The sequence below is a fragment of the Geotrypetes seraphini genome, chromosome 5 (assembly GCF_902459505.1).
Source record: "Geotrypetes seraphini chromosome 5, aGeoSer1.1, whole genome shotgun sequence".
Classification (NCBI taxonomy): Eukaryota; Metazoa; Chordata; class Amphibia; order Gymnophiona; family Dermophiidae; genus Geotrypetes; species Geotrypetes seraphini.
In genome coordinates this window covers 32142825-32169844 of record NC_047088.1, presented here as the reverse complement: position 1 = coordinate 32169844, position 27020 = coordinate 32142825, and the positions used below count along the sequence as shown (strand labels likewise).

The window sequence follows — 27020 nt, the reverse complement described above, 5'->3', positions numbered from 1 at the left end:
GATGGGCATGCCAAGCATATAACTGTAGTTACCATGCTCTAATGTCCATTAGCAAACATTGCTCAGCTTGCATTTAATGTGGAAGCACTTAGCACCTCCTACAAGAGGACATCCACTCAAACTCAGGGGAGGGAAGTTTCGTGGAGACGCCAGGAAGTACTTCTTCACGGAGAGAGTGATTGAGCATTGGAACAAGCTTCCAGTGCAGGTGGTCGAGGCCCGCAGCATCCCAGACTTCAAGAACAAATGGGATACCTATGTGGGATCCCTACGAGGGTCATGCCAAGGGATAGGGTCACTAGGGTATGGACTTGAATGAGCAGGTCAGTAGAGTGACAGTATAATTACAATTATACTTTAGGGGGTCAGTAGACTTAAGAGGGTGGGCAAATGGTGTGGGCAGACTTGATGGGCTGTAGCCCTTATCTGCCGTCATCTTTCTATGTTTCTATGTTATGTTTCTATTTAGAAGGTGGTAATTGGTCCTGCACTAACTGCAGGTTTGCACGCAGTAAATGCACCGCGTTGAGTGTCTTAAGCTTTCCACGCCCTGCTCAATTCCACCCCCTTCCAAAAAATGACCTTAATGTGCAACTTGCCACACACTAACTAGAAATATATATTGATACTACATCATCGGTATGTATCGCGTTAGGATAAAAACTTGCATTGAAAAATCTTAGACTATAACTATGGCAAATCTAACCTGTAAACTGCATACTATGTATATTGATATTAGATCCCTAGTATTGGTCAAGTTAAGATAAAAACTTGTATTGAAAAACCTTGCGCTGTAACCATGGCAAATGTGTAACCCATTCTGAGCTCTTTGGGGAGAATGGAATAGAAAGCGAAATAGATAAATCGCGTTGGCTGTTAACGCATTTGTGCGTTAGCTGTTAATCCACGCCAAACAGTGCTTTAACAGCCTAATGCATTTTAGTAAAAGAGCTCCAAAGAGTGTCAGTGGATTCTGAACTCTGGTTTATCTGATTCTTAGCTTGCTACTCTAATTATTAGGCCTACCTCTCCAGTCCTGATGCCCTCGCAACCCTGCCCTTATTTCTTTTACCTACCACTCCCTCACCTATCTTTTCCACTGTCCTCCCTATCTTCTTGAGCATGTTTAAATGCAATCATGGCTTAGCTTACTGCTGCTGTTAGTTGAAAACAGATGTTAATGTGAGTTGCATGGTGGTCAAGGTTAAAGGGTTAACACACTGCCTCAGATTCAGGTGCTTAATGCTTTACTGGGTCTTTCTTACAAACGTAAGACTTGCATTTGGGAAGGAGGAGAGAGAGTACTGAATGAAAAGCAGCCTTGGTACATGAAGTACTGGAGGTTAAGCTTTTGTGTTTTTTTCTTGCAGCCTTTTTATGCATTTGTAAATGATGAGAAATTCCCTGAAAACGGCTGGACTGTTTATGAACCCATGGCTGAATACACGAGACAGGTAAATTTAGTTTTGCCGAATGTGCAGTGTTTGTTTAAAATTGACAGAAATGGTTGACCTGGAGGACACTGTACCTTTGTGCTAATAAGACATTAAGGGGCTTCTTTGCATAAGGTGCTAATGTGCACCTAAAGCTGCAAAAAAATGGACTACCGCGGGGTGCGCTACTGAGTCACGCAGTAGTTTCTAAATGCTGTGTGTTAAATAGTTGTATTTTTTTTTTGAGGGGGCAAGTTAGAGGCGAAGAGAGGTTGCATCTGCTTTACTAAGCACTAACTGGTTAACGCATGGATAATGCGGAGCCCTTATCACCTATGAATTAGGAGGCGGTAAGTGCGTCTGCAGTATTTAAAATTTTTCTGCTTGCTAATGGCCCATTATTAGCACATAGTCAGAAAATTGAGGTTTTAAAATGGCCTTAGTGCACAAGAAAGACCCCGTGTAAGGGCATGCTTAGTAAAAGAACCCCTAAATCAGATGATCAGGATACTTTACAGCAGGGGTAGGGAACTCCGGTCCTCGAGAGCCGTATTCCAGTTGGGTTTTCAGGATTTCCCCAATGAATATGCATTGAAAGCAGTGCATGCAAATAGATCATTCATATTCATTGGGGAAATCCTGAGAACCCGACTGGAATACGGCTCTCGAGGACCGGAGTTCCCTACCCCTGCTTTACAGGATCTGTAATAAAATAATATGACCTTGACTTCCCATAAAATCTGTAGTAATTGTACAGAAAATTCTAGTTTTGTCATGTAATTTGCTCTTCTGTGGTCCTTTTGCAGTTACTTACTGCAGCCAAAGTATAGTATTGTAGTGTATGTTTTCATTGTTCTAGCCTGATTTCATTCTGCAACTCCACTTGATTTGCAGGGCTGTGTTTGAAGTGGCCAACTATTTTCTACATTTTGCCAAAACAGCTTCTATGCTATATGCTCCCATTGCTTTAACAGACAACTGGAGAATGTGGGCCAAGCATGGCATGTGCTCAAAAGGCAGCAGACCAACAGCCATCACATTGCAAGCGTTGTTGGTACTGATAGTGGTGACTGTTGTAAATCTTCCATTCCCTTGCAACCTGATTAAAGTGTTCTGCACAAACGGAAGTAAAGTGACGTTCTTCCATGTGGTAAACAGCGGGCAAGAGTGCAGAGTCCAAGTCTGGTCAAACCCGTGACATGTAATTCACAAGTAGCTGTCATTGGCCCATTCTGTTTGGTTTGAGGAAAGGAGTGAAATATATTAAATTAGTCCAGTAGAAAGGTATCACATTACATATTTTTGTTAATTTTATTTCTGTGCATTCAAGTAGATTTAGCACTTGCAATCATACTATATACCTGTGGTGTAGCCCCATGTAAAACGGAGCCCCCTTCACTGGCTGACGGGGATGCTCAATCCCTGCCAGCCTATGAGACTGGAAGCCAGAACTGTCCCAGTGCTGTCTCTGCAGGGAAGTTGAGAGTCTCCCTTCCTGCTGCCGACATCGGCACACCTCATGCCTACCCAGCTGAACTGAGCATTTGTGATGGCTGCTGTTGCTGATTTCTTCCCTGCAGAGACAGTGCTAGGACAATTCCGGCAGCAAATCTCATCAACTGGTTACGTGTGGGCATCCCTACCAGCAAAGGTAAGAAATGCAGCGGTGGCAGCCAGGGGGAAAGGAAATGCTTTGATCCCCCACTCCACCCCTGTGCCCCCCCCAAAAAAAAAAAATCCAATGCTGGCTAAGCCTCCCTATATACTTTGAATGAGAATTATGATTAGTTCTTTTGCATGCATATTTTTTATTAGTTTATCATGAGAGCTTATCTTTAAATCCTTTGTAATGTTTTGCTTGTAGATAGAGCACTTTGTCTGCAAGATTTGTATAAACTGCAGAACCTGCGTCTTACATGTAGTATTTTTGTTGCTTTGGATTAGAATTCATATAGGGATGCTACTTAGAATGAGAAAGAGAGGTTGGTGATCACCATCTAGTGGCACCTTGGCAAAGTGCAATATAAGCTGTTTTCTTACCCAGAAAACTATAGAGCTGAATAACAGAAATGGTTTGTGCTAAGATTATTTTCTTTGTTGTTTAAGGGTTTACCTAATAACCTATGGAGAATAACTTTTCTGAACAAAAACTATGAACTGTGTGATACGTACCCAACACTTCTGGTGGTTCCATATAATGCCCCTGATGATCTCAGTAAAGTTGCTGCATTCAGGTCAAGGAATAGAATTCCAGTAAGTATATTACTTGCCTTAGAGAGGAATTTTGTTTAGTAAATGTAATCAGCAGGGCTGCAGTTTATGAATAGCAATTGCAGAGTTAATGATCTTGTACCTGCAAAAGCTGTACAAGAATAGATATTCCCATGGCCCAGCATAGCCTAGAGTAAAAAAGCATAACTAGGAAGCTAGCACTGGGGGTTTGATTTGCTTTTCTCTTTTATAGCCGTTTTATTTCTTGTATTCTGTTTGCATGGGGGGAGGGGACAGTTTTAGTTATGCAAGTGTTGGTATTGCTGTTTGTCACAGGTTTAAGCATTTCTTTAAGTAAGATAATGTATATGCCCAGCTACTGAACTAGTTTTGTATTTAAATTTTCTCACAGCTCTTGAAATGTGTTTAACTCGAATCCAAGTTTTGTGCTTCATTTTTCAAAATAATCAAACTAAGCTGGTTGGTGATAGGTTTTGTCATGGATTCATCCAGAGAACCAGTGTGTCGTCATGCGCTGCAGCCAGCCACTTGTCGGGATGAGTGGGAAACGCAGTAAAGATGATGAAAAATATCTGGACATAATTCGAGAAGCTAGTGGGCAAGCTGGCAAACTGACTATCTACGATGCAAGACCTAATGTAAATGCAGTAGCCAATAAGGTGAGCATAGGCATATTACTTTTCCATGCGTAGAATAGGACTGAATAGGAAATGTGATATCAAATGTAAAGAATGTAGAAGCATAGTCTACCTTGCTTCTTTAAAGGCTGAAGAGAGCAGGGGAAAGATTGCCTATCAAATAAAATAGAGCTCCTTCAGCTGGAGGTAATATATTAAAAGGTTGTGGGCCAGCAAAATTTTCCCCCTAATTTATGCCATAGGATCTTAAAATAACTTGTTTCTTCTATGTGATGTCTTGTGAGAAGGTCTCATTTACATAAGAAGGTTTCATTTGAAATGTTATATTTTATCCATGATATTTCACATTTTCACCCTGCTTTTCACAAACAATTTTCAGAGTGGTTTACAGCATAATTAAAATATGCAATTAAGAAACAACAATTTAATATAATATTACAATCCATTAAAAGTTCAGTAAAATTTTACCTGTTTTATGTAACCTGTCAAACTTTGTTGGTGGTAACTTTTGTTTGTGATTACTGATAACCTCTTGGATGGAACAAATTTAGGTGCAGTGAAACCCATCACAGTTACAAAAGCAATATAGTAAGGTTACACATTAACTATGAACCAGTAATTGAACATTCCAGTCCTGCAGGTAAGGCAGTGACTGAAAATAGTCATGTGTCACTAAGTTCATTTTGTATACAAAGTGCAGTGTATAGGTCTAAGAGCACTGCTTCACATAATTAAGAACTTTAACTAGTGAGAGGTTTGGAGAGCTCTATTTGGCGGCCTGGTGTTCCTGTTTGCACCGCTGTGAGCCTGGATAGTTTCCAGTAATTTTGGGTAGCTCACTGATGCTATCATTACGAGTCACCATTCCCAAGAATAAATCTCAGTAGCTCCCTGTGACACAGCTACAGGGCGTGCCCTAAGGGGCAAGCCCAGGCCCCTTGTGAGCCCCTGTGGAGCCTCAGTGGAGCCTGAGTGGCTAGAAGATTTAATTGGAATATTGAGGATTTGAGTAATGGGGAAGTGTAAAGCCAAGCCAAAATCGTTGACTATGAGTACTCCTAATCTGCCAGGTCCTATTTGAAAGACACTTGGTTCCACTGAATTTGGGATCTCCTGTACCTTCTGTTGCAGATTTAGACTAAGGTACTCCTGATCAACCTGCTTCACTATTCACCCCTCTGAAAGGACCTTCCTGAAGTGTTTATGTTTGTACAGAGGGACTTACCAGTGTCTCAAATCAATTCCTTTACCAGTGTCCAAGGGGATTGTTCTCACATCAGTGGTGTTTCCTGAGGGAGTCCTGATTCTGAGATTACACCCTCACAGATTTCATTAATGGTCATATGGAAAGTTGTGAAATGGACTGAAACTCTATTAAAAGGAGCTGTAAAGTAGCTCTGGGATTTTATTCAATATGTGGTTTCTAAATTAGAGGACATTGACCAAAAATTTGCCTCTTTTGATGTTTCTTTAAAAGAAGGTACGTAGAATCACAGATTGGGACTTTGCAGGAGGTGTGGCTTCTGGTGTTAAAGATAATCTCTACCTGCACAGACAATTAAAAGCAATCGAAAATCAATTGAAATGTTCCAATCTGAGATTTCTGAATTTTCCTGTTTGTCCTCTACTTTCCAAAAATTCTTGGAACAGGGTATTAATGAATTTTGGCAGAAATCTTATTGAGAAAATATTTCAGGGAAATATTGATTTTGCCTAATCTAGAATTGAATATTGTAAAATGTTATTACAACCCATAGAAGAATGTAAAGATTGGACAGGGGGATGGAAGTGCAGAGAATGAGCCTCCTATGATAATTTTACAGATAAATGAACTGAATTTCTTGAGAATACACAGGACGACAGAGCTCAGCGCTCTACTCTTTTGGCCAGTTCTCTTCTGAGGCAGATAGTCATGATTCTCAAACATTATTTTAGGGAAAAAGATTATTTGTTTCGTGGTGGCAAACTCCAGGTTTTTCCAGATATGTCTAGAATAACCCAAGCTAGACGAAAGCAATTTCTACAACTGAAGTTAAGGGTGTTGGCTTTTGACTGCTGGGGGTTCATGCTTCTACTTCCTGCTGCAGGTAAATGGAACGATTGGCTGGGTAACATTATTATGCATTCCTCATCCCACTTCAGTTTTAGAAAATCAGTAAAAACGATATTTGTTTAATCGATTTGTAACCTAAGAATTTTATAGTTTTTCCACTTCTTCCATTCTGCAAGCTTGTATTCGATGACTTTGTATTGTGACCATTTCGCTGATTGTCCAGCACCTCTTGTTGTAAACCGCCTCAAACTATCATGGCTTTAGTGGTATATAAGAATAAAATTATTATTATTATACTGCCATACCACAAGCACTAGCACTGGATGAGAGCTTTGACACGCAGCTCCTGATTGGTAAGGCTCGACTTTAGTACAGGAAGAGGCAGTCGGAGCATACACCGAGTGATTTCTTTCACTTGCAGGCACTCTGGTTGCCCTATCCTGTGTCACCCGCACTCTCAGTGCTAGGAGTCCAGGAATGCGGGGACAAGATTTTGGGGCCTTTGTAAGCTGCGAGAGGCTGCCCCAAGAGTTGTCAGAATACTGGCTTAACTTAAAGGAAAAAATCAGAACAAAAATCTGGACTGGATTTATTGTATTCCACAGCAAAACAAGGCAAATAAACTTTGTTCCAGTTTCTTCAGATCAATCCAACAGTTCCCAAAAGTAAACTTAATGTTCATTCAAGATAGTCCAAAGAAAAATACCAAAACCTCAGTCCCTCTGAGTTTTATCTTTAGAGTTCTTTGCTTCAATCAGCAACAACACAAACAGTCCTTATCCATTCCAAGGAAAAAAAATAATGAACAAAATTTGGCTCAAAAAGCAAAGTGTAACTGCACTGCACTACTTTAGCAGATAGTAATGCTGGCCAGGTGGTGGTGCTCCACGTGTTGACATGCGCTACATGAAGAGCCCTCTATCCCACCTCGAACGTGGGGCTAATTCCCCCCACCACACTGGTAAAACATCCACCAGAAAAATACAAGACAATTTAGTGTCCTTCAAGTAAAATGGAATTATGATACCTTTAGTCAGGCAGGGTGGCAATTGCCTTGGAGACGCCGATATCCATGGCTTGATCATCCCAGGTTGCTTCACCTTCCAATTCCATGTCTTGCAGACTGTCTGAGCACTCAGGAGACAGCACAGTTTCACTTTCCTCAATCTCCATACTTTCAGCCCATTGAGGATCCTGGCAAACTCTTAGCCCTGAGCTAGCCTGAGGGAGCTGTGTTTGAACCTCATCTCCTGCTCTCCAGCCCTGCTTCTCCCTCTCTAACCGTTCAGACCTTCGGTTAAGGAGCCTACAGCCCCGCCCAGCCTCCCCAGCTGAAGTGCATTTCCGGTTTGCAGCCGTGGGAAGAGATGGGGGAGGGGAAGTCTGAACTTCTACCCCCAAGCTCCCTCTGCTGGATTTGGAAGAAATGTCAGGCAGAAGGTTACTTTGGGGTTTAACTTGAGTGGCTGGGAAATTACCTGTTCTAACCTGGGGGTTTAGATCAGGGTCAACCCTAGCAGACATACTCCGCATATCACACCTGTCTCTCCAGCTGCCCTCTCCTGCCTGCCCTGCCCGGTCATTCGCAGTCGGAAAATACCGCAAATGACCGGGACCGCGAATCGCCGACTGCAAATTTGCGGAGGAGCACTGTACTTGCCAGCTTCATTTTTGAAAGAAACCACATAGATGACCTCCCCAAGACAGGATGTAATGGATTCATGCCTCAGTTGCTGTCGGATTCGCAATCGTGTTCCACATGCGCTGCAGCCCATGAGGGGTGCAAGGCTTGCCCAGATTCGGTGCCTTTGACCTCCAAGGAGGGTCCTCTAGCGCCATCTGTCCCGACTCCTGCAAAAATAGTGTAGAGAGTCCTGGGGAGTGCGCAGGCGATGTTTCAGTGAAACGCAAGTGCGTCGCAGGAGGTAAACCCTCCAGACAGTCTAAACCTAGTGTGCAGGGGTTGGCTCCCACACCAGAGGATGGGTTTTCCCCGGATTTTGTTAATATGCTTTATCAGGCACACTTGCTTAGAAAGTCTCTGCCTGTTTCCCTTCCGCTGGATTCCATACAGGTAACAGGGATCCCTGCTTCAGTGGACCAGGGTCTTCTTTCCTACCTTCCCTCGGGGGCGCCGGCAAGTAAGCCAGTAGTGCCTGCGGTTGCATCTGATACGCTTTCCATGCCTCTGCTTTTGCAAGGGAGCACTATGGCAGCCGCAGATGTGGCAGATCGCTATCCATGGGCCTTCCATTCCAGATTGAGTGATTCTGTCTATGGATGTGAGTCTCAAAGACTGGGGAGCGGTATGTATGACCATCCCTGTTCAGGGCTTGTGGGCGTCCTCAGAGCACAAGTGGTCCATTAATTACTTGGAGCTTTGGGTGATTCGTCTGGCTCTTCTCTGCATCAAGAATCACTCCGTAATCAAGCCATCCACGTCTTCTCAGACAATGCCACGGCAGTGGCTTATGTCAGTCAGCAGGGCTGCACGAGGAGGCTAAACTTCTCTTCTGGTGGGTAGAGAGACACCTTGTGGTACTGTCAGCAACACACATGGCAGGAGTGGACAAATTTCAAGCAGATTTTCTCAGTTGTCTGTTTCTGGATCCCAGAGAATGATCTCTCTTTCAAAGAGTGTTCAATTACATAGTAAATCAGTGGGGGTGTCCCACATTCGATCTCATGGCGCCTGCGGCCAACAAAAAAGCAGATTGATTCTTCAGTCATTGTTGCGAGGCCAGCAGCAAAGGCCTGGACACTCTGGATGGTCTCCTATATGTCTTCCCTCTGTAGGTCATGATAGGGCATTTGTTGAGGTGGATAGGGGCCCACAGAGGTCCGGTGATCCTGGTCACACCTGATTGGCCAAGGCGGCCATGGTATGCTGACTTGATTCAGCTCCAGCAGGATCGGGGGCTCCAGCTACCTTGCCATTCTTGCCTACACACTCAGGGTCTGTTTGCAATGCAGGATTCGGACCGCTTTGGTCTTACGGCTTGGTTCTTACAGTTATAGTTGGTTTATTTGATATACTGCATTTCTTAATTGTAGTCAAATCAAGGCGATTAACAAAGTTAAAAACAATGGGTACAAGATTTAAAAAAAATAGCCGGGGCTATTCTTCAGCTGTGACTGCCCCATTGCTACACAGCAAAAGGAAATCCACAGTGACTGCCTATGCGAAGGCTTGGGGATGTTATCAGGCCTGGTGCGGTCTGCGACAGGTGGACCCGTTGGTCCCTCGGGTCCTAGAGTTCCTGCAGGGCCTAGCAGTAGGTTCTCTCCGGGTGCAGGTTGCCAGTCTTTCATGTATGGGTCCTCCTTCTCTGAGGGGTTTATTGGCAGCTCATCCTGACATGGCTCGTTTTCTGCGGGGTGCGCTCTGCGGTTTTGGCCTCTGTTGCGCCTTCCCTCTCCAACTTGGAATCTTAACCTGGTTCTCTGTTCTCTGGCTCATCTGCCATAAGAGCCTCTGAAGCAGGCATTCCTTATGGATCTTACAATTTAAGACAGTCTTTCTTCCTCAGTCCGTAGAGTTTTGGAGCTTCAGACTCTTTCCTACCGGGATCCTTTTCTGCATATTATGGATTCCGGTATGATGCTTCCTTTCTTTCTTCCCAAAGTGGTTTCCATGTTCCATATGAATCAGGAAGTCCGACTTCCTGCTTTTGCTTCTTTGGTTTGAGGGAGCAAGACCGGGTGTTGCAGTCCTTGGAGATGCGTAAGATCTTGTTGCAGTACCTGGAGGTCACCAGCGAGTTTTGTCTTTCTGACCACTTGTTTGTTCTGGCGGGTCGGGCCAGCTTCTAAGGCCACTATTTCCAAGTGGATTCGAATGGCCATTTCCGTGACTTACGTGGCGGCCGGAAACTCCCCCTTGCAGTGATGGCTCATTCTACCAGAGGCGTTTCGTCTTCTTGGGCAGAGTCGTCAGCTGTTTCTCTGGACAAGATTTGCAGGACTGCTACCTGGTCCTCCTTGCATACATTCACCAAGTTTTACAGGATCGATGTGTCGGCCAAGAAGGATGCTGCTTTTGGTGCCTCTGTTTTGTCAGTGGGCTCATCAGTCCCACCCTGAATTTTTGGGACTGCTCAGTTACGTCCCACTGGTCCCAGAATAAAGTGGGATTGTACAAGAACGAAAGATTAGGTTCTTACTTTTGCTAATCTTTCTTGTAAATCCACACTTTATCCGGGAATCCACCCTATACCTTACTGCTTTACCGATTGTCTGCCTTTACATGTACTGGTAAGATGGATTTTTGTTTTCTGACCAGCCTTTATAAAAGTACTATCAGAATGGGTTTGTTCAATATAGCCAAATATTTTTTAATACTGTTCGCCAAAATTATATGGCATTACCAAAATAAACGACAGTATATATGCTTCAACACAACTCTATAGTAATTATTTGCAGATTTCTCAGAAGTGCCTCCAGCTAGCCAATCACTATTTTCAACAGCTAGACAACAATTTTATGTCACACATGTATGTCATCATCAGATCTGCTTGTGAAAGTGCTTTGTGCTCACAGTAAGTTTATTGTGAAAATAAACTTATCCCATTAAATATCTTTAAATCAATTGAATAACTTAGCTTTTTTTTTGGCTTATTTTCATTCATTGGGTCCCTTCCCGACGCAGATAAAACATGAATGAATGAAAATAAGCCAACCTTCCCCCCCCCATGTGTCCTCTTTTTTTGTCTTCACAAATAGGTAACCCTAGTCCTTGCAGCCAGTTTCACTTTCTTGCCAGAATGTTGATGTGGGCTGAATGATCAGACTTTTTTTTTTTTTTTTTTACTAAGGAATCTCCTTTTTTTCTGAAGTTCTGTTTAAGTTGTCTTTTTCTTATTCTTGGCCATGTTGTAGCTTTTTACATGAATTCTCAACTGGTTGAAGTCCTATGTTCCCTGCTTTTTTTAAAAGCACTTTAGTTTATCCAAGATTCAGTTTCTTAAATGCAGCCTGTATTCTAAAATATTTTGAAGTGTTTACTTGGAGTGGTTCACTCTTATTTGAATGTTCTCAGAAGTCACAGAGAATTTTTATATGAGGCTCCCAGTTGTCTCCAGTAATAGTTTCTGAGCACTAAGAATAGTGAAAGTTCTAATTCTGACTCATACGTTGACTTTCAAACATCTGGATGTGAGCTCTTGGGAGATTACAGCTAGTTTTCCTCTGAATATCCTAAATGCTTGAACTAGATCATTTTTGTATTTTCTTTTTCTTTTAGAATGCCAGAATTCGTGATTTGTAAGCTTTGTTTCTGATTAAAAATTAGCACAATTAACATGCGGATTTGGTAAATTCCCCAATTTGTATTAAATGTGATAAAGATCCTGGTACTTTAGCTCATGCTTTTTGGATATGTCCATTAATTAGGTCTTTCTGGTCTGCCATAGAGGTCTGCACGGGAACGGGGATCGCGGGGATCCCGCGGGTCCCGCGGGGATCCCGCGGGTTCCCCCCCTGGCCCACGGGACTCCCACGGGGACGCCCCCTGGCCCACGGGACTCCCACGGGGATGCCCCCCTGACCCACGGGACTCCCACGGGGACGCCCCCTTGCCCACGGGACTCCCACGGGGATGAAAACAACCTACCTAAATTCTGGCGATGCAAGTCTGGCGTCGCGTCGGGAAATAGCCATGTTGAGCAGTGAGCTCAGCACGTACACAGATGAAAGCCTTGCTTGCTGATTGGTCCGGCGGCCCCGTCCCACCGTGCCGCTGGACCAATCAGCAAGCAAGGCTTTCATCTGTGTACGTGCTGAGCTCACTGCTCAGCATGGCTATTTCCCGACGCGGGCATTAGGCTGTTTTTTGTCATTTCGGGTGGGAGATGGCAGCGGCAGCAGCAGCCTGAAAAAGAAATCATCCTGGCCGGGTTCGGTGTCATGCTCCGGAGCTTCTACAGCCTTCCTATCTCCCTCTCCCTTCTACCTGCGGCTCTCTTCGGCAACTTAGCAGCAACGATCGACACAAGCTTCTGGCGTCGGGGCCTACCCTCTGCGAGTCCCGCTTGTTTCAACTTCCTTTTTCCACAAAGGTGGGACTCGTAGAGGGAAGGCCTCGATGTCGGCAGCTTGTCTTGATCACCGCTGCTGACGAGTTGCTTAAGAGAGCCGCGGAGCAGGGGGGTGTTGCCAGGTGCAGGTAGAAGGGAGAGGGCCAGATGCAGGACTCGTGGGTGAGGGAGGAGAAGAGAGAGGGGAGAGAAACAAAAGGAAATATTTCATACTGGGCTGGGCCGGAGTGGAGAGAGGGTGGAAAGATTCTGGCTACAGGGTGCATTAACAAAGGAAAAAGGGGGAAAGCTGAAAATGGAGATAGTGACACAAAGAAGAGAAAGGGTAAGCAGGACCTTCTGAATAAGGATAGAGATACAGAGGGGACATGAAGAGGAGGTGAAATAGAGACATAGAAGTAATGCTGAAAAAGTGTGTGTGGGGGGGGGGGAGATAAAGACATTGAAAGGGCAAATGGTGAATATGGGGTAAAGACAAGGACAGAGACAAATGAAGATTCTGAAAAAGTGGTGAGATAGGGATATAGGTGAGATGGACACAAAGAAGGGTGATGCTGGAAAATAGGTGGAATGGTAATTCTGACAGACACAGAAGGGAAATGCTGGATCAAGGAGAGATGGGGCTCAGACTGGATGGAATGAGGAGAAATGCCTTGTTGGCCCGGAACTTCCTCTCCTACGTCAGAATTGACGTCAGGGAGCGGAATGCTGGTCAGCGCGACGCTTCTGCAGGGAAAGCTTGGGACAGCGGTGGCTTGGGGACTATTCCCCGATGGCGGTGGCAGCAAACCGAGTGGCTTGGGGGAGGGCACGGAGAAAGAAAGAAAGGGGGCAGACAGAGAGACAGAAAGAAGGGGGAACAGGGAGACAGAAAGAAAAAGTTGGGGGAGAGAATGAGGTCTGGAGGAGAGGAAACATACAGGAGGCTGAAAGAAAGGAAGAAAGATTGGATGCACAGTCAGAAGAAGAAAGTGCAACCAGAGACTCATGAAATCACCAAACAGCAAAGGTAGGAAAAATGATTTTATTTTCAATTTAGTGATCAAAATGTGTCTGTTTTGAGAATTTATATCTGCTGTCTATATTTTGCACTATGGCTCCCTTTTACTAAACCGCAATATTGTTTTTTAGCGCAGGGAGCCTATGAGCATTGAGAGCAGCGCGAGGCATTCAGCGTAACTCCCTGTGCTAAAACCTACTATTGTGGTTTAGTAAAAAGGGAGGGGGTGTATTTGTCTATTTTTGTATTTTGTTACCGAGGTGACATTGCATAGAGTCATCTGCCTTGGGAAATGTATATGGCAGATATCTTTGTTTTGTGTTCAAAAGAAAAGGAAATGCATTTCTGGTTTTATTTCTACAGTGTTGAAGTACTTGTTGGCCCTTGCTGTGACTGGTGGGGATCCCCAAGCACCGCCAGCAGAGGACCTCCTCTAGAGATGGTCAGAACTCCCCTCCACCAAGCGCAGCAGTCGCTGGCAGCATCCATGAGCCACTGAGGTGCCAGCATCTGTGACTCAGGGACGCTACTGCTGCCTGCCAAGCTTGGCAAAAGGGACCCCAGGCCAACTGCAAAGGAAGTCCTCAGCTGACAGTTTGTGGGTTCTCATCAGCTGAGTATTTATATTTTATATTTACATTAGAGGTTCTGGTAGAAACCCATTTACAAAGTATGTATTCTTCCCAATTAATATTTCCAAATTAATAGTCTCTTTGCTTATTTGTAAATGGGTCTCTACCAGAGCCTTTAATTCAGTAGCATAATTAAATAAAATAACTATTTCTGAAGTTTATAGGGAAGGATGGTGACGGAGGGGATTCCTCGCGGGGACGGGTGGGGACGGAGGGGATTCCTCGCGGGGACGGGTGGGGACGGAGGGGATTCCTCGCGGGGACGGGTGGGGACGGAGGGATTCCTCACGGGGACGGGTGGGGACGGAGGGATTCCTCACGGGGACGGGTGGGGATGGGTGGGATTTTGGCGGGGACGGGTGGGGACGGGTGGGATTTCTGTCCCCGCGCAACTCTCTAGTCTGCCATCCTATTATATTTGGGTTCTTTATGGGGTAGTCCTGTTGTGGATTCTCCAAGGGGAGTAATTTTTGGTAAAGCAGCAACCTGTGGGGTTTTTGGTAAAAATAAGAGTCTTTTATTTCAGAAGGCGTGTATGATTGAACATAAATGTATAATGCAATTTTGGTTATTGAAAGAAACGCCTAGTTTCTGGCTTTGGAGGAAGGAGCTTTTTTCCAGAGAAACTTCAAATGATGAATACAGTAGATAAATTTAAAGTAGAATTTAAAACATTCCTTTTTACTGATGCCTATTGTGATAGATAGTTGGCTAGTTCCTGGGAATGTTCTGCAAAACAGGGAAAGTTTAACCCTAACTGTGTTCCCCCCCCTTCACCCACCAAAATGTATAATTAATTCTATCATGGTTTTTCCAATTACTTGTAATCAATTGAATGGCTATACTTGTTAGGATCATAAATAGACGACTCTTATATTTATCTAGAGTGGGTTTCACATGTAAAATTGTTCCACAAATTATAGCCTCATATGACATTGGAACATTTGAATCTAGTACTAAATGTATTTGTCCCCAAATTGACTTCCAATATATTAATATAAACGGACATTTTAACAAAGTCACATACAAAGGAAATATTATAGTCTGATCACTTACATAACCTATACAAAACTAAAGATAAGATATTCATCCGCTGGGTTTCTGCACGGAGACTAAAGAACTCAACAAGACAAGTCAAAAACCATCCGCCCACCCCATACCCCCCTCCCCAGCACTCCAGTGTCAAAACGCCTCCTTCAGGGATTTATTTGCGGCAAAAAGTCCTTTCTGCCACTTGATGCCAAAATCATGCTCCATTCAAACATCACCTCATAGAAACATAGAAACATAGAAATAGACGGCAGATAAGGGCCACGGCCCATCAAGTCTGCCCACTCCAATGACCCTCCCTATCTATCTTTGCGGATAGATCCCACATGTTTGTCCCATTTGGCTTTAAAATCTGGCACGCTTCTGGCCTCAATAACCTGAAGTGGAAGACTATTCCAGCGATCAACCACCCTTTCGGTGAAGAAGAACTTCCTAGTGTCACCGTGCAGTTTCCCGCCCCTGATTTTCCACTGATGTCCCCTTGTTGCCGCGGGACTCTTGATAAAGAAGATATCCTCTTCCACTTCGATGCGACCCGTGAGGTACTTGAATGTCTCGATCATATCTCCCCTCTCTCTACGTTCCTCGAGTGAGTAGAGCTGCAACCTCAAACCATTGAATTGTAATGAAGTAATATCATTGGTCACTATTATTAACACATGACTTTTTTGAAACATATTTGTGAATTTTGTTTAATCATACATTTTTTTTTTTAATTGTATTTTTTAGCAATTTGTTTTTTCATTTTCACTGTATTTTGGACTCTTCTTATGGACTTTAATATTAAGCTTATTCAGTATTGAGCACTTCATATTTAAAAAAAATTTAAGGAGCTATATGATGTTAGTATGTTGACAAAATGAGCTACCTGTTCCATTTATCTATTTCAAGGTGCTAGTGAGCACTTATTCACTGATATCTCTTTATATCAATTTAATTTATAACATTTTATTGAAGGAATCAAATAAATATACAATAATATAATACAAAAAGATATTCATTACAATTAGATTCACAATTATAATTTTTCCATACATATTTCCATATGACCTATTTCATTCCTCTATACACCCCCCTGTTCACTTCCCCCGCATTCTTTTTATTTCCAATTATAACGTTGTAATGAAGGAATTAAGCAAATATACAATTCAAGTATTTCCATACAAATTACTATCATCCCCCCTATTCCCTCCCCTCCCCTCCCCTGGAATGGAAGGTGACACAAATTACCAGGTGTTGGAATGCAATGAATGTTTCCAAAGCTTCAGTGTAAAACATTAAGAATCATACTTCGTGCTCTAGAGGAAAAATTTTGAATATAGGGATCCCAATTTTTCAAAAAGAGACGAGTTCATCTAGGAAATATACGAACCTCCCAAACCTCAAATAAAATTAAACGATGGAGTTGGTTCCTCCAGTGCCAAAAACTAGGAGGATCTTTCTGTAACCAATATTGCAAAATGCATTTATGACCAATCATACATGCCTTTTGAAATAAAATGCTTCTTCCTTGTCCAAATACCCCACAAGCAGCAGCTTCACCAAATAACACCCCCCTTGGGGATTCCACTAATTTACTATTCCATAATGAACCTAAAAATAATAGGATGGCAGACCAGAATGACTTGATAAGAGGACATTGCCCCAAAGCACGAGAGAGTGTATTAAGAGCTTTATTACATTTAACACAATTGGGAGAATTAACTAATCCCGCATGGAATGCTTGCACTTGTGAGAAATATGCCCTATGTAGCATTCTATATGTACATTCCTTCCAAACATAACCCTTAATAATTTTAGGCAAGCGATGGATAGCTTGACTAAAATTGTCCAATGATATTTGAATCCCTAATTCATCACACCATTTTTGTAAAATACTATCATAACTTCTGTTGGGAACTAAACTCCACCACCATTTATGTAACAAAGATACAGAGATTGGGACATCCTTGCATTGGTTAAAAAAAATCTAGAAGCCTTTATATATCAGTTCCTTTTGGAGGAGTTCTTGATCCAGTAAGGTTCTAGGTGAGAGTTATATTGTATGTCTATAGTGGTGGTGTTTCTCTTACTTCAGGTCTTTTGTTGGTTAAATATGAAATGTGTTGGCATTTCTACACTGAGGACAAGTTTAAAAGCAATATCATTCACTTCACATCATATTTAGGCAACAGGAGGAGGATATGAAAATGATGATGCTTATCAGAATGCAGAACTCTTCTTCTTGGATATCCATAATATTCATGTCATGAGGGAATCTTTGAAAAAGTTAAAGGATATCATTTATCCTCATGTGGAAGAATCTCACTGGCTATCTAGTCTGGAATCAACCCATTGGTTAGAACATATCAAGGTGAGTTCACGTTATAAAAATGGTATTTCACTCCCTCTTTCTGTTGATTATAATGGGATATTGGCATGCCATAACTTTAATAAGAAAAGCTATATGGATACAAGAAAAATATCAAATTTAATTATGGGGTCCTTTTATCAAACTGCAGTAGGGATTTAACGCACGTTAAACCGCCTGCCGCACTAGCCGCTAATGTCTGCATTGAGCAGGCGTTAGTTGTTTAGCCAGCCGCGGGGGTTGGCGCGTGATGAAATGTACGACGCGGTAACCCCGCTAGTGCGGCTTGATAAAAGGACCCCTATACCATAAAAGATAAACCAATTTGTATGGAAATATGTAGCTTAAAAAGATCTCTCTTCTGAATCACCTTTTTCTCTGTGGTATTGTGTGACAGTAGTACCAATGTAAAATTGAAACAAAAAGAGGAACATTCTACCTAGCCTTTGAGTCTCAATGTATTTCCAATGCCTGCATTCTCAGATTTGTCCATTGCCCATCACAAAAGCATTCCCTAAGTTTCAAAATGCAAACAGTTTAATGTTCTCCCAACAACCAAAGCTCTAGACCAAGTTTGGTTGAGCTAGGTCCAGTTTTCAAATGCCATCCATGAAGGGCATACTGTAGATAGAAGTTAGTGCAATCTGATAAGCCTCCCTTTATATCTAACAGAGGCTAACATGCTATTCCAGTGCAATAGGGATCGTATGCTGAATCATAGGGTTGTCCATGCCTGCTTGCGATCATTTTGCAGATGTCAATCATAGCTTTTCAGCTCCTCCTCCTCCCCAGTCTCTGCTGCTCCTCTCAGTTCTTCCTTCTGCAAGTGAGCATAAAGGTGTTGTGCTGATCTGTTCCCTTTATTTCTTTATTATTTTGCGGTGTTTTTTGGTTTACAGTTTTAATGCGACCCAAGGCACTGCTGTGCCTCCTTTACAGAGGAACAGACTTTAGTCTGCAGCTGGCAGATGAATCCTTTGAGGATCTGTGCAGCCAGCCTACTGAAGATTTCGTGGAGCTCAGGATTCCAGACCCTCAACATTTCCTTGCTTCTTTGATTTGGTCAGAAGCGTGAGTGCAGGCTTTAGGCAACAATACCATCCTTCAGAGCATTCACGGTACTGGCTGCAGTTTCGCCTCCCCTTCCTCTTTTCAGTGTTCATCACGGCCTGAGGAGGTGAAGGCTTAGTCTGACTAAGGTCTAACTGACGGCCCGAAGATCTTGTGTGACAGCTGACTGGCGGCTTGAGGCAGAGAATCCCTCCAGTTCCAGCTACTCTTTTCAAAGAGCTGAAGCAGACTGTAGCACCATTTCCACAGCACATGGTCTGTGAGTAAAGGCTGTGACATCCTATGGGAAAATCGGGTGGGGGGGGGGGAGTCTGAAAAACTGTGTTTCGACTGTTTCTGCAGCCAGGGCTTTGTTTCCCTTCCCCCTCCCCCAAAAAAAAAAATCCTATTTTTTGTTGTTTTTGGTCAGCCCTGAAGCATTTTTAAGCCATTTATTTAATGCCCTAACACTGCCATAGCAGCCATCTTGGATTTCCTTTTTTTTTTTCCTAAGTTCTCAAACTTTTTAAAAATACCTCATTTTACCTCAAAATTGATAGGGATAGAGTCCTCAGACCTAATACCCTGTCTCATGCTTATTTGACCTGTATTGAGCATCTGAAGAGTGCCCATGTACCATTTGCCACATGGGATGAAGAGGTGCTGATTGAGGGTATGCTAAGGGGAAGAAAAGCTCCATTGGAATATCTTACCTGCTGGCATTCAAACTTGGGAAAAGGTAAAATGTGGGCTTCAGTAAGTTATTTCATTGTCCTTCTCTTTTACTTTTTAGTTCAATACTCTGCTTTTTCAGGAAAGTCAGTTTAGGCAATAGTATAGCTTTTAGAGTCTCTGTTAGGATTTTTATATAAAAAGTGTTTTAGTCTAGAATAGTGTTTTGGATTGCATTTCAGAGCATAAGATCAGATCAGATTATGGCATAGATAGAAACTGAGGAAAGTCCTTGTTTAGTGTTTAATTCCTGCCCTGGTTCCCCAGCTCCCACCCATCCCTGGCCTGATCCCTGGCCTGATCCATCCGAGGGTCATCAAGGAACTGAAAGGGACCATAGCTGAACTGCTTCAACTAATAGCCAATCTGTCGATCAAATCAGGAAAGATTCCGGAAGACTGGGAGGTGGCAAATGTTATGCCGATCTTCAAGAAAGGTTCGAGGGGAGATCCGGGAAACTACAGACTGGTGAGTCTGACCTCAGTACCGGGAAATATGGTAGAGTCGCTGATAAAGGACTGCATCATTGATCACCTTGACGGACACGGGCTGATGAGGACCAGTCAGCACGGTTTTAGCAAAGGCAGATCGTGTTTGACGAACTTGCTGCACTTCTTTGAGGGAGTAAACAGGCAGATAGACAAGGGCGACCCGGTAGACATTGTATATCTGGATTTTCAGAAAGCGTTTGATAAGGTTTCACATGAACGACTATGTCGGAAAATTGCGAGCCATGGAATAGAGGATGAAATACTCATGTGGATTAAAAACTGGCTGGAGCATAGGAAACAGAGAGGGGGTAAATGGGCAATACTTGGACAGGAAGAGCGTCACCAGTGGGGTGCCGCAGGGCTCGGTGCTTGGACCCATGCTCTTCAACATCTTTATAAATGATCTGGACATTGGTACAAAGAGTGAGGTGATTAAATTTGCGGACGATACGAAGTTATTCAGAGTAGTAAAGACACAGGGGGATTGCGAAGATCTGTAACGGGACATAATCAGGCTAGAGGAATGGGCATCAACATAGCAGATGAGGTTCCATGTGGATAAGTGTAAAGTGATGCATGTAGGTAACAAAAATCTCATGCACAAATACAGGATGTCCAGGGCGATACTTGGAGAGACATCCCAGGAAAGAGACTTGGGAGTTCTGATCGACAAGTCGATGAAGCCGTCTGCACAATGTGCGGCGGTGATGAAAAGGACGAACAGAATGCAAGGAATGATAAAGAAGGGGATCACGCAGTGGCGTACCAAGGGGGGGCAGTCCGCCCCGGGTGCAGCCTTAGGGGGGGATGCATAGCCAGCCAGGTCCCTTTACGTTCGTGGCGCTTCCCCCCCCCCCGCCCGACTGACCGACAACAGGCCCGGTCTGACAAACCTCCATGCCCTGTGGCCGCGAGTCTAAATTACCTTCTTACAGCAGCTGGAGTATTGAAGCTGCGTGTGGCTGCTGTAAAGGTCATCTCTGATGCAACCGGAAGTTGCGTCAGAGATGACCTTTACGGCAGCCATATGCAACTAAAATGCTTGGCTGCTGTAAGAAGATAATTTAGACTCGCGACCACAGGGCAGGGAGGTTTGTCGGACCGAGCCTGTTGTCGGTCGGGTGGGCGTGGGAGAAAGGGAGGAAAGGTGGAGGGGAGAGGAAAAGACGCTTAAGGGAAATGGGTAAAACAGAGGAGGGAGAAGGACGCTGAAAGCACATGGGGAAGACAGAGGGGGGAGAAGGACGCTGAAAGCACATGGGGAAGACAGAGGGGTGGAGAAGGACACTGAAAGCACATGGGGAAGACAGAGGGGGGAAAAGGAAGCTGAAAGCACATGGGGAAAACAGAGGGGGGGAGAAGGACGCTGACAGGACATGGGGAAGACAGGGGGGAGAAGGATGCTGATAGGACATGGGGAAGACGGGGGGAGAAGGACGCTGAAAGGAAATGGGGAAGAGAGAGTGGGGAGAAGACGCTGAAGGGAAATGGGGAAGAGAGAGTGGGGAGAAGACGCTGGCAGGGAAGAAGACAGAGATGCCAGACTATGGGGGGAGCGGAGGGAAGAAGATGGGTGCCAGACCAATTTGGAAGGAGGGAAAAAGGGAGAGGCACAGTAACAGAGCAAATGGAAGACGCAGAGAGAAGAGAGACAGTGGATGGAAGGAATTGAATGAGAAAACGAGGAAAGCAGAAACCAGACAACAAAGGTAGAAAAAAAATTCTATTTCTTTTTGCTTCAGGATAAAATAGTATATTAGTTGTGTTGATAAAAATTTATAAACAAAGCCCTGCCAGCTGAACATCTCTTTCTCCAGTTCAGCAACCAGAACTTTGATTTATAAGGAAGGAATAAGCTAAATATTGCAATACTGAGGCTTGTATGGATGCTGTGGGGACAGTGACGGGGCAGTGAATGGGATGGCGGTGACGGGGCAGTGAAGGGGACGGTGCGGTGACGGGGACAGATTTTTTTCCCCGTGCCATTCTCTAGTGCTCACATCAGAAGCTTCCCTCTGACTCAGCTTCCTGTTTCCGCTTTTGACTGAGCACCTCGTTGCCGAAGTTCTGTTGATGCCAGGGTAGAAGGAGGCCCGTTGCCAATCTTAAGTGTCATCGTGGACTGGGGGGGGGGGGTTTGCAGATCTTGTTGCCAAAATCAGAAAGGTGAGGAAGGGAGAAAGATGGGAAGATGGGCCTGTGGTGGATGGAGAGATTGAGAGAAGGGGGCAGATGATGGAAGTGGGGAGAAAGGGGAGAGAGAAGAGGGCAGATGATGGAAGTAGGGAGAAGGGGCAGATGATGGAAGTGGGGAGAGAGAAGAGGGCAGGATTGAATTAGGGAAATACTGGAGGGGGTGAGGGAAAGAGGTGGCGAGCTGTAGGTAGACAGTAAAAAAGGAAATTGATGAGAGGGTAGTAAGAACATCTAGATGGATGCAGAAAATAAATTGAAAAAAAAAATGAGGGAAGAAAGGGATTGCAGAAGAGAGGTGTGCGAGAGGGAAGGAGAGGAGAGAGATGCCAGACCAATAGAGGTGAAAGGAGAGATGGAAGGGGGAGGCATATAGTTTCTGGGAGGGGCATAGGAGAGAAGATGCCATATAGGGAGGGGCAGAGAGACGGCAGACAGTGGACGGAAGGAAGAGAGTAACAAGAAGATGAGGAAAGCAGAAACCAGAGAAGACAAAGGTAGAACAAAAATTTTCTATTTATTTATTGCTTTAGGAGACATGTGTCACTGTTTCTGTGGTGATGCATTTTATGCAGAGTCCAGCTTCTTGCTGGTTCAATTTAACCTTTGTCTATGTATTTCTATTTTATCCCCTCTTTTACAAAACTGTAGAGTGTTTTTTAGTGCCAGCCGTGGTGGTAGCAGCTCTGATGCTCAGAATTCTATGAGCGTCAGAACTGTTACCACCGTGGCTAAAATCCACACTACAGTTTTGTAAAAGGGGGAGGGATTAGTTTGTGATGACATATTCCATACTAGGCGAAGGTGTTTTCTGTGTTCTGTGTGTTCGAAAGATATGGTTTTCTGTTAGGATTGATCTGTACTAGTCTGGCTTGTTTAGTTTTACAATGGGTGTATTGATGTACTGCTCACTGACTAAGGGATAAAAGGGGCTCTCAGGGGAAGACAAGGCCATAGTGGAGAGATTAAATGAATTCTTTGCTTCAGTCTTCACTGAGGAAGATGTGGGGGAGAAATTCAAACAAATCTCTGTAACACTGGAAGATGTAATGGGTCAATTTGACAAATTGAACAGTAGCATATCGCCTGGACTGGATGGTGTACATCCCAGAGTGCTGATAGAATTGAAAAATGAACTTGCAGAGCTATTGTTATTAATTGTAATTTTTCTCTAAAATCCAGCATAGTACCAGAAGCCACAATCTTTCCAGTCCTTTTCTAACTGGACCTCTGGATCATGCGCATGACAATGCGAAGGGGGAACAGTTTTCCTAATAGCCATCACTTCGGCACAAAGAGACTCAGAATTACAGGTGTTCTCATGCAGAGAGCTGTTCGTCAAGTTTACAGAGGCTGGGGTTACACTCCATACAGTTCCCTGTTTTTTGCTGAAGGTGGTGTCAGCCTTCCATATTAATCAGAAAGTGTGGTTTTCTTTGTTCCAGGCCAAGGGTTCAAAGAAAAATGATAAGATGTTAGAGTTGCTGGATGTTAGGAGGGTTTTTCTCCATTACCTAGAAGTGTCAAATGAATTTCATCTTTCAAATCATCTTTTTGTTTTAACAAATAGTGGCAAGTGGGGAAAAACAGCCTCTAAGACGTCTATCTCCAGATGTATTCGCCTCTGTGATTGCCTCTGTGTATATTGGCTGTGGTAAATAGTCACCAATATCTTTGAAAGATCACTCCACTAAAAGTGTGGCAGCTTCAAGGGTAGAAGCTCCAGCAATAACACTTAAAGAGATTTGTAGGGTGGCTACATGGTCCACCCTCCATACTTTTACAAAATTTTACAGTTTGGACGAGGCAGCACGTATGGACTCTGCCTTCGGGTCCCACGGTGCTGACAGCAATCTCATCTATCCCGCCCTGGACTCCAGGAACAGCTATGGTATGTCCCACTTATCAATACTCATGTACCCTTTGAATCAGAAGGGAAGATTAGGTTCTTACCCTTGATAATCTTTTTGGTAGAAGGGTACAGGAGTCTTAATAGTCCACCCTGTCAAATTTCCATGTAGCCTGCTTTCTGTCTCAGACAGGTATTTGTATCCAGAAGTTTGGATTTCTGCTCGTCAGAAGTATTTGAAGAGCGTTGTAACTTTTCAATTGTACAGTCATAGGAGTACCTTTGGGATCTCCATCAGTGTTAGTGCTGGTTGCACTCAGGTAGGTGGTTAGTTAGTTCTACCTTGGTGTTTTCTTTTGACTCACATGTTTTGTACCATGTTTTATATTGAAGTTGATTTGATTCTCAATGATCTTTTAAGAAAAGAACAGAATTGTCTATGTTGGGGAGAATCCCCATACTTATCCTAAATCTCCTTATAGTGCTTTGGTATGAACTGAGGAGAAACTGAAGTGCAGCCCAGAGCAGGAGGTGGAGCTGAAGAAAATTTAATTCCTTTTACAGAAACTTGCGGGTGGAGATACATAACCCACTTGTCAAGACTCCTGTTCTGAGATGGAAAGTAGCCCTCAATTGAAGAATGCCAATGCACATCAAAAGAAACTGTCTCCAGCTTTTCTGGGATTATAGATAAATCAGGGAAAAATGTATTTTAAACACCTTTAAATAGGTTCAATTTATTCTTAAAGTAGTATCTTGAGCACTACTACCCAAAGTAAGTAACAAAGTTTTAGCTTGAGGAGATTCCAAAGAGCCTAATATTATCTCCTCAATTGGCACAGGTCTCCATCATATTTTATCCAGTAGATAAAATAATTGGTATCTGGTCCAAAGGTAAGTGAAAGACTTCCATACAGTACTGTTTCACTAAGTCCTTCATGGAGTCCATAGCATCATGTGGAAAATTTACAGTCCTCAAGTTCTTGCTTCTTAAAGGATTTTTCAGGGACTCTTAATTTAGCTCTTACAGTATTTACATCTTTCTTAATAGCTACTTGAGCTGACTGAATTTGATCCACTGTTTGTTTCATTGTTGCCATTTTTCCAATTTAGGATTTAATCTCTTGATAGTCTTTTTCAACCTGAGACGCCCTGTTTCCAAGATCATTTACTTGAGTAGGCAAGTTATAAACCACAGGGTGAATCGACCTTGCTAAGTCTGAGATTGCCAACCAAATTGTATCAACTAAAGGTTTAGTTCTTAGAGACTCTGAAAGTGTCACTGTAACTTCCCAACTCTGAGCTATTTCCTGCGTGTTGGGAGGTAACAGGGAAACTTCTCCTTCAAGGTTTCACATTTACTTCTGCAACCAAATTGTATGCTGCCTGTGTTTGCAGCAGGTTCAGCTCCTGCCCTGAAAGATATGATACCAACTTTTAGATAAAATGTTAAGAAGAGGGAACCAGTGTATAACATATACACAGCGAAATTCAGATATAAATGTTACTTAGAAAATTAATACAAGAAATTATTACTTTGTCCTGTTTTGATGTAGCCGTTCAACATGCTACTAAAATGTCTTGTACACTAAGGAACCCTAGGGGGAAAGAAAAATAGGGTAAAAATCCTTTTGAAGTTCTTTTCTTTCCCTGGCTGAGCTCTGCCTGACTGGATACTAACAGAACTCAGAAGGTAAATCCAGGATATCCACCGGTTAGAGGATGTAAATTTAAAAGACATCATCAACATCCCTTCTCATATCAGGCAGCATTATGGGATAAAGATCTGAAACAATTATTCATTTTTGCTAATACTTATGGGGAATTTAGGAGACACCTAAAAACATATCTGTTCCTATAGTACTTAGGTAGCTGCTCTGCACAATCTTTCCGCACAATAACTGACCGCTAGACTTTAACTCTGTTAGTTCTACTCAATTTGTAACATTTTTAATCATTGTAAACCACATAGAACTTCGCGGTCATGCGGTATATAAACTGTTATTATTATTATTAAAAGTTCCAATGCTCTTAGACTTCCTATGAGTGTCAGAACTTTTGCCACAGCAGCCATCAATAAAAAACGTTAATGTGGCTTCATAAAAAAAAGGGGGGGGGGAGGTTAGAAATTGCTAAAATTTTAAAATATTGTATTGCAGGTCATTTAAGAAATTACAGTAAAAAATGTGGTTAACCTTTTTTTTAAACGTTAGTAACCTTTTGCAATTATGTTTGTCTATCAACTTTTTGCAGCTTGTTTTGACAGGAGCTATTCAAGTCGCAGACAAGGTTTCATCAGGAAAAAGCTCTGTGGTTGTGCACTGTAGCGATGGTTGGGACAGAACAGCACAGCTGACATCACTGGCTATGCTAATGCTAGACAGCTATTACAGGACAATTATAGGTTTTGAAGTATTAGTGCAAAAGGAATGGATAAGCTTTGGACATAAGTTTGCATCGGTAAGCATAAAAAATACTGCAATAAATATCGTTTGAGGATATTAAATTGGGGATGCACACCCATGTACTGAAATTTACTGTCTAGCATGTTAATATAGTATATGGACGCATGTTCTTCGGTTTTGTAGATATGAGAGCTGTTTGGCCTGCAGCCCCAGTAAACCACTGGTTAAAAAAGGAACTGCACTACTGAAAGAAACAGCGGCTTTTCTGCCCTAATTAATCTAAAAATCAATGTAATTCTTTCACATATGGGTTTGAAATCTCTTCCAACAGAAGACAGAAAGTTTGGAATAGTATGGGCAAGAAAATTAAAACATAAATTTTCTAGGCCCCTCCATCCCACAAATCTTAAATATAAGTTCAAATATCCCACCGGTGTCCACAAAGGGGCACACTAAGGAGCAGTACATGAACCTTAGCCATACCCTTTCAGTGGCACATCTCAAGATAAGCAATATTTTAAGGACCCAATCCCCATCGATGTAACACACAAGTGTCTCCCTGATGGTTTATGTTTAGCTCATGCATTTTCAGTAGTAATGCAAAGAAAGTTACTTTCAGATACAGGAGGTATTTTCATTGTCCCTTGTAGCAGTGGAGGGTTAAGTGACTTCACCTTGGCTTCCCTGGTTCGCAGTCCATTTCTCTGAGCACTGTGATGTACTTATGGAAGACCTATAGCTACATAGCACATTAGGAGTCACCACCCAGGCAATGGATCCAGGCATCACTGTAGACCAGGGGTGTCAAAGTCCCTCCTCGAGGGCCACAATCCAGTCGGGTTTTCAGGATTTCCCTAATGAATATGCATGAGATCTA

The 27020-nt window shown here is 43.1% G+C and overlaps 1 protein-coding gene across 4 annotated transcripts in view; it reads left to right on the top strand.

Annotated features, from left to right (window-relative positions):
- MTM1 (myotubularin 1) overlaps positions 1-27020 on the top strand; it is a 179904-nt gene that overhangs the window by 126475 nt on the left and 26409 nt on the right. For all 4 annotated transcript variants that reach the window (XM_033943978.1, XM_033943976.1, XM_033943977.1 and 1 more), the window contains 5 exons: positions 1371-1454; positions 3540-3686; positions 4136-4324; positions 17241-17426; positions 25992-26198. In XM_033943978.1, coding sequence (XP_033799869.1) covers positions 1371-1454; positions 3540-3686; positions 4136-4324; positions 17241-17426; positions 25992-26198 — 813 coding nt within the window. The remainder of the gene's footprint in view (positions 1-1370; positions 1455-3539; positions 3687-4135; positions 4325-17240; positions 17427-25991; positions 26199-27020) is intronic.